Source organism: Prinia subflava, chromosome 2 (assembly GCF_021018805.1).
Source record: "Prinia subflava isolate CZ2003 ecotype Zambia chromosome 2, Cam_Psub_1.2, whole genome shotgun sequence".
Taxonomy (NCBI): Eukaryota; Metazoa; Chordata; class Aves; order Passeriformes; family Cisticolidae; genus Prinia; species Prinia subflava.
In genome coordinates, this window is record NC_086248.1 from 51,379,578 (window position 1) to 51,387,606 (window position 8,029).

An 8,029-nucleotide genomic window follows, 5' to 3' on the forward strand; every position below is an offset into this window, starting at 1 on the left:
GAAAAGTGAGCAATACACTTATATGTGATCTGCACGTAATACAAGAATTATGAGACAGCAGAGAAGCTGTCTTAGACAAGGATGGAATTAAGGAACTGGAAGTATTTCTGCTGCAAAATGATGTTGTGAGAGAGTAAATAACTTCATCCAAGGGTGCAACAACAACAACAAAAAGAGAAGGCCTGTGACAAGTCCTTTTGGAACAACCTGTTTGGAGCAGAGTTTTCCAGATTGTCCTGGGCAAGCATATTATTACCTGGAAAAGCAGTGAGTTGACCAGATTCTTAATTATTTCTCAAATAATTTTTATTCTCATTTAACATGTTCTTGAAAACTCTTTTAATACAGGATTACACTTCAGTATAAGCTTCAAATTGACGTTCTTTCATTCTGGGTGAACTAACACAGTAGGAGACCTAGTGCAGAAAATAAACATTGAAATCTGTATCTACATAATATGCTAAAATTTATTCATCTTCTATGCATTCTTTCTCAGTTAGCAAGCCTCCAGCATCTGCTGGAATCCTTGTTCCCTGCTGCTGGACATAAAATGTACTAAGTAGACTTACTTAGTGCCAGTACCAAGACTGACAGAAAGTCCCAAGACTTCAGTGTATAAAGTGCACAGACTGTTAAAACACAAATAGAGAAGATAAAACAGATAAACTCTGTTTCATTGAAAATTAAATTTAACTTGGATTCAGCAACTGATGGGTTGTTTCCCTCAGGTTAAACTCACAGTCAATATGATATGTTAATATAGAAGATTTTTAACATATGAAAAACCATGACTAAGGCAAAAGTGCTTAGCTTAGAACAAATTTCATAAGCATCTAGCAGATCTCCAACAATTGTTTTGTTTAATTTGGCTTCCCATTTAAAATTTGTTTACTCCTGAAAGAATATCCTTTAAAACCAAAATCCTACTGAGAATTCACTTCTTTCTTACTTCTTTTTTTGCCCCCAACATGAACCACTGATATTCCTCCAGATCTCCTTGAATTTTTGGTGAATTGGATGACCTCATCTTGAAAGGAAGGTTGACTGGGGGGGAGTTTGATGGATATAAGGAGGAATTAAGGCCACCTGTAGCACAGACCTCTGGGGAGAACCTCTTTGTGTCCTCTGGCAACATTGCAGCTGTTTCAGCAGTCAGGTTTAGCCTGTGGCTGTCATCCTGAGGCACCCAGCTGGAGACCTGCATCCTCTTCTCACCTAACCCAGCAGGGCAGAGGTCTGTGTTGATAAACTTTGCAGAGCAGCTGTGATTTGGTTCTTCACCTCTGCAATAGGACTTTGCAGTATAACTCTGTCCCACTGTGTTTTCTCAGAATGTATTCAGTAATGTTCATAAAGTTATTTGGGAGATGTAGGTAAAAGAGAAGGAGCTATAGACTTAAACAAATGTTTTTCCTTTCCCAAACCTTTATTTGTGAATTGCTGCTGAATGGGATGAAGCATGACAGTAAACTTCTGTTTAAAACTGAGTGCAGACTATTTATCCTTCTTCTTCAAGGCATTTGGGCATCTGAGCTTACAAACCATAGGTCAGGATTTGTGCAGTTCAATTTTCACGCCTGCCTTGGCATTGGGAGTTTTGGAGGCCCTGGGAATTTATGGCCAAAGCCTCCTCAGTGGGTATTGGAGGCCAGGTTTGCAGCCATTCCCGCTGCCCTTCAGTTTTCCCCAGATGAGAACAGGAAACCCTGCCTGCTCAGCCATTGGCAGCCGAGGAAAAGGCTCCGTTTCAGCACTTACATCCAGTTGGCAAACCTTTGAAGTTAATTTGCTTCCACAGCAATTTTTATCATGATGAACTAGATTTTCCATGAGTGCAGCTTTCCACCAGCAAATTTTCAATCAGCTTTGCATTGGCACGGTACCTTGTGAAGATTTTAAAGAAGCATTTTTAATTCAGTGGTTTAGTTTTCTGCCTGAGGAACTGGGTAGTGTTCAGCATGAGTATTATTGCACACTCTTAATTTAAAGAAGTTTAAACTATGCTGATCACAAGAGAGATGATCATATTTTTAAAGCTAATTTTCTTGATTTTAAAATTAGCATGAGAATTGGATAAATATTATTAGAAAATATCCTTGTGTCCAAAGTTTTTACCTAGGCTTTAAGTCAGACTTTTTTCGTGCTTTTGTAAGTTTTCTTTATATTTTTTTTAAGGAAAATCTCATCAGCCTCAGTCATTGATTTCACTGGATGCTGCCAGTTTATAAGAGAGGGGGATTGACTACAAATTCTTGTCTTAGGAAAGGTTAGAATTTGTAAAGGTTTTTCTCTGCACTGTAGCCCTCTAAATGGGCAAATCTATAGCTATGCTGCAGGCACAGTGTGCTTCCACTGATCAAAAATAGATGCCTGCATTGTAGAGATGTACACATGCTCTTTAGTCATCTCAAATCTTCTTTACAGAAAGAAAGAGAAGTAGGCATTTCCTGCATGAGATATTTCTCACTAAAAGAAACATCTAACAAGGGGTGCATTTACTGTACCCCAGAAGTGGCTGCTTTTTGATGAGCTGAGCCCTAGATGATGTGACACCCCATCTTAACACTCCAGGCTTTGTTTTCAGTGGAGCATTTTGATATTGCTGGAGACTCAGTTTTCCTCTTTGCTCGTCACATATGACTGTTGCAGGGCACCAGTTCCATGTTATGCTTCTGGGCTGATTCAGAGAATCTAGAGAAATTTTACAATCATCACTGAATTTGCCCTGATCATCCTTCCCTGTCCTGTTCAGTTGAGCTGAAAAGTGAGTTTGACACATTTGTCTGCTGCTCCAGAAATCCTGCTAACCATGGCACAGTTCCTCGTTTTGGCTTAGGATCTCGCACTCTTGAATTAAGATGCTATTCAGCATAGGAGCAACTTGTGCTTCCAGCTAACACATCCCACTAATTGCAGTGTGTGATTAGCCAGCTGGGTGGCTGAATTGTACCTTCTTTGTACCAGTGCAGTGCTGTATAACCTTCAGAGAGACAGTAAGTGCTTAAGTCACTACAGAGGACAGCTTAGTTTGCTCTAGTGTGTGGAGGGCACTCCCTGCTTCACAATTTCACTGAAGAGAGGATCCACCTTATTCCACCTTTTGCTCCTACATTTACAGATCAGTGCTGATCCCTTTAAAGCCCTGTTATTCCTCCATGTGGGTATTTCCTGATGATTTGCAATGATCGGATGCTTGGGTAATTCTGTACCCTTATTTTTAAGCCCTGACAGAAATGAAAATAAACAAAAGAAAGCTGAGGTTTAACCTCATTTGTCTTGATCTAGAAATGTCAAATAAACATGTTGTCCCTCTGCAGGTCTCAGTCAGTTGTGGATCCTGGGGTGCTGAAACGCATGGATAAGAATGAGGAAGAAAACATGCAGCCTTTGCTTTCACTTGACTAACAGTTTTTGAACATTGGACGTGAACTGAGGTGGAAGGCACTGCCTCTCAGCAACAAGCAAATCATTGGGAAAGAGTGTAACAGCTGGAATCCTATTTACTCATGTTAATGTAGCATATTGGCAACAGGTGTTCCTATTCTGCCTGAATTCTTGATGCCCTTTGGTGAAAAAGAAGTGGAGAAAAAAAAAGAAAATGAAATAAAAAAGAAAAGAAATCAATAATTTATTCTGTAAGTGCCAACTTGTTTGTAAATACAATATAATCCTCCAGTCTTACTTTGTTAAGTTATGGTAAACAAGCGCTATGGAAATGAGTGACTATTAAATATGTCAGTGAAGTGCACCAAAAAAAGAGAAGAAAACATGTGTGTTCTCACATGCACTGGCACACATACACAGAGAGAAACATAATGGACAAAGAAAAATATCAAAGCCAATTAGATGTTGTCCTTCCCATGGGAAGCCAACTAGTACATTGACTATTGGGTTTTTTCTGCAATGCTCACATAGTGTGCTAAGATAAAGAAGGAATATAAGTACTTGGGAGATGCTGTAATCAGTGGAATGTTTCCTGACGGTAGGAATTGGTTTCTCAAATAACACTGGGGCTTAGGATTGTGATTTAGCATAAACCATGTGCATTGTGAGGAGGATCACAGGTCAACTGGAACCAGCTCTTGGATAGCTTTGTTTTTTAGCTATATGGGTCTCTGAGATTTCTTCCCTAGCTTTTCATTTACACAAGTTAACCTGGTTTGGTACCATAATCTGGGTGTTGTAACGTGGGACACATTGGAGTTACTTCTCTTGCATTTTGGGTGCACATCAAGAATTTTTCCAGAACTCTGTTCTCCCTTGGAGTGAGACATTAGCCCTCTAAATGCAGTGTAATAACCAGTATCTGAAAGCAAAGCCTAGCAGCAGAGGTTAATCAATGAATCCTGTGCACTGGGAGACTGGATACATATATATATTTTTACCAATCTCTGACAAGCATACAAGGTGACATTGTTAGATAAATATATTTCATTGAAGGTTTATACAAGAAATCATATGTATTCAATGTACTTAGATATATTATAGATTGTATATTGAGACACTGTCATTATTAATAAAGTAAAACTTTCCATAGATCAACAGCATCCCACTCCAAGCAAGGATTAATATGAATAAGTTGTAGTCAAACATCTCAGCCTATAGTTTAGGACACTTTTGTTTTGGTTGTAGTGTAACTGTATATACTGAACGTGTGCCATAATAGAGAAATACATTTTACCTCAAAAGAGCAACAGGTTTCACTAGGGATTGAGTAAATCAGCTGAAACACAGGGGCTATGTCATCTCTGTGTGCTGGCTGATGTGTGTGCAGCCTGTGGTATGCTGAGGTGAGAATGTAACTTCTTATTAGGACGTAAATCAACAGTCAGAGTGAGAAGGCACACAGGGTGCCCAGCAAAACATCTGCATAATTGGAGGTATTGTAAGAGTGTGTTCAGGCAGCGCAGGGGTTAGTTAAGTAAACACTGACCACAGTGGAGGTGACAGCTCACGGCAACCCTGCCTCCCAAGTGCTAGAGTTAAAAACATTTCTGCCATCACTCCAGTGATTGGTGGAGTTTCAAAGTTACTGGTTGTAGGTCACCTCATCCAGGATGATTACAGCTGTAAGATTTGGTAGGCTGAGATGAGTTAAGAGCAGAGAGTGAAAACTTTAAAGTCTGTCGTCTCGAGTTTAGCTGTAACTCCTGCGGTGGCAGCTTCAGCGTTTCTCAGGGCTGAGACGACCCTGACTCTTCCAGCATCACCCTTGATTAGCCCAGGCAGCACACAGATAAAGCTTTCCTACATCCCAGGTCATTAGCAGCACTGATAAACAGTGTATGCCCTAATACACCATCACCTTGCAGGAACTTGTCTGAACAACTCATTCCCTTTCTGCTTTCCTAATTCTCTATCCATGATATGTGTTAGGAAATGCAGAGAGGAAAGATATGGAGCCTGAACTTCTTATCAGTCTATCCTACAAGTTGTCAGGAGCAGAAACTGTCCTAATACTACTTCTGTGGTTTGAGAGACTTGAAGAAATGGTCAGTTCTTATATACTATTTTATTCAGTTCAATTTTTCACATTCCTTGTAAAATCATGCTGTATAAGTGAGATGTGTCTCCAGTATTTGCATAAGTGCCATATTTGAATGTATGTTATATATTTCCACACTTCTGGTTAGTAGATTAGTATATAGTCATAGTTCTGATTTAAAAGGTCTTATCAGATAAAACTAAAATATCAGTAGAAATCTTCTCCTTATAAGGGCTTCAGGATTTAGTCAGTACTCCACATGTATTCAAACTCTTACACTGTGGTGATCAAAATCTTCATGGATCCTTTTAGATACATGGGCCAGACTGGTGAAAGACAGCAGAATGCTGATTTCAGAGTACATCACCAGTTTAATCAAAAAATGCACATCTGTTCCACTGTATGAAGCTTAAAATTTGTTTGGAAGCTTATCAATTTCTGTTTGAAAACCCTTTATTTGTGCACTTAACTGTAATTTATGTAATATTTTCTGATGTCTGATTTCAATTTTAAGGTAATGAGTATTAATACATTCTTTCGAGAAAGTGAAAGTAGAATATATTATAATTTTGTGTAACTGGGACTCCATCTTTCAGCCAGAACAAAATTGCTTTTTCAATAAGATTCTCTCTGTTGAAGAGTTGGGCTGCAGGTCTTCACGGCTGCAGATTTTATTTCACTGAAGCAAATTCTCACAGTGGTAATTGCAGTTGTGACATTGAAAAAGAATATGGAAATGGGTAAGAGAAATAAATATACTTTACCTGCTCTCAGTATTCTTTGAAGGCATTTCTCTTTTACATATCAGGGTACATAAAGGGTTCCACCTTTCTTGTAGAAAATCTTTATAGGTAGTTCAATTTTTATTAGATGAATTTGGACTGAAAACTTTTTCCAATCTTTATTACCATAGGAATTGCTGTCTAATTTTTATAGAAGAATTGAAGTGCTAAAACCAGAATGCACTGCTTGGGAGGAACTCCTCTTAATTTCTTACCTTTCTTGTGTATTGGGTAGAATAAAACCTTGTTGTAATTATGCATGCCAATATGCATATAAAAATATCCTACAATATGAGGAACTTAGTGGAGAAACTGGATATACCTGTCCAACTACGTAAAAAAAAGAATTTAAAAAAAAGTGTAAAATTTGATAGTTTTAGGCCTTTGATAAGATCTAAAAATATCCTCTTACATGATGGCTTTTCCAAGATACAAATGTTTAAAAATATATGGAAAAGCTATGGATACTTCCATGACCAAAATCTCCTTGTAATCAGAGATGTCAGTAGACTCTTGGCTTTACAGAGACAGGTAACCAGACCCACTAAGCTCCAACAGACACAGACTCCCTCCCAATAGTTATTAGTTGTAAAATAGTTTGAGATGTCTTTACAAAAGTGTAAATTTACTGTATAGCATATTTAAAAAGATGTTTTGCACTCTACAAACATGCTATGCCTAGTCACAAACTGAACACAGAATTAAAGAAAAGAGGAGTAAAAGGGGCCTCAAGAGGTCACTGATATGTGGAGGAGCAGATTCACTTTAATGTCGCTCTCAAATGTTTTAGCTCAGTACCTTGCATGGAATGCTCTTTGTATTATTTAATCACAGTCACAGCCAAGCCTAAACACATTACCTGACAAAATTGTAACCTGACAGTATTTTGTTCATGCCATTTATTATGTTCCTGTTCTGTTTGGGAAATTAAAGTTTGTCAAGCATCATGAAAACTACCATTTAGCATTACTTGGAAAACACTTTGCAATAAGCTTTGGTCATATCCCTATTATTATATTGTTTCTGTTATGATTATCAGTGTATGTATTTGTCAAGTTTTTTGATAAAGTCATGTTTGAAAGAGCATGCAAGGGGGAAAAAACCAAAATCAACCAGGCTTCAGGATTTTATTTAGAATAACAAAATGGGATTTTGGGGGCAAGCTGAGTTTGGATTTTATAATCTTTAATTGTGTCTGGGGAATGTCCGACTGAGCTATTGGCAGTGTTGGGTTCCAAGACAAATTCGGAAGATTAATATCAATATGAAAGACAGGAGCAAAGGTCTCAAAGGATTGTACTGAGAAAACCAATCACATGGCTATCTGAATCAGGTCCCTCTAAAAAAAGATATTTTGCAAGTAGCCTGAGAGTGTGTACTTCTGATTCTGAGAATAGTTCTTTGGTCCACCAACTTCAAAACACTCTATGAAATTGAGAAAATAATAGTTATCTGATTTCTCAGGTAGTGAAACAAGAGCATGACAAGCTAGAGACATATCTCAATGAAGACATTTTTCTATATGGAAAAGATGACACTTTGATCACTCAGTCTGATTTTAACTGTAGGGGAGAAAATGTGTTCCTATGTTGTGTAAGAAGGTCTTATTGTCTATCCACTCATGCCTAATTTCTTTAGAACACTTTGAGACCTTTGCAAATCAACAGTGATCTGATTTCCTGTGGAGTTAAATATGAATGTACATTTAAACATTTCTGCTGAGGAAATGGCAAAAAGGATGTATGCCCCCCAAATGAAATGC

The 8,029-nt window shown here is 38.0% G+C and overlaps 1 protein-coding gene across 1 annotated transcript in view; it reads left to right on the forward strand.

Moving 5' to 3' along the window:
- Positions 1-7,223, forward strand: part of CLVS2 (clavesin 2) — a 52,594-nt gene extending 45,371 nt beyond the window's left edge. Inside the window, exon 5 of the mRNA XM_063391857.1 lies at positions 3,318-7,223. Coding sequence (XP_063247927.1) covers positions 3,318-3,405 — 88 coding nt within the window. The 3' untranslated portion in view covers positions 3,406-7,223. The remainder of the gene's footprint in view (positions 1-3,317) is intronic.
- The last annotated feature ends 806 nt before the right edge of the window (positions 7,224-8,029 follow it).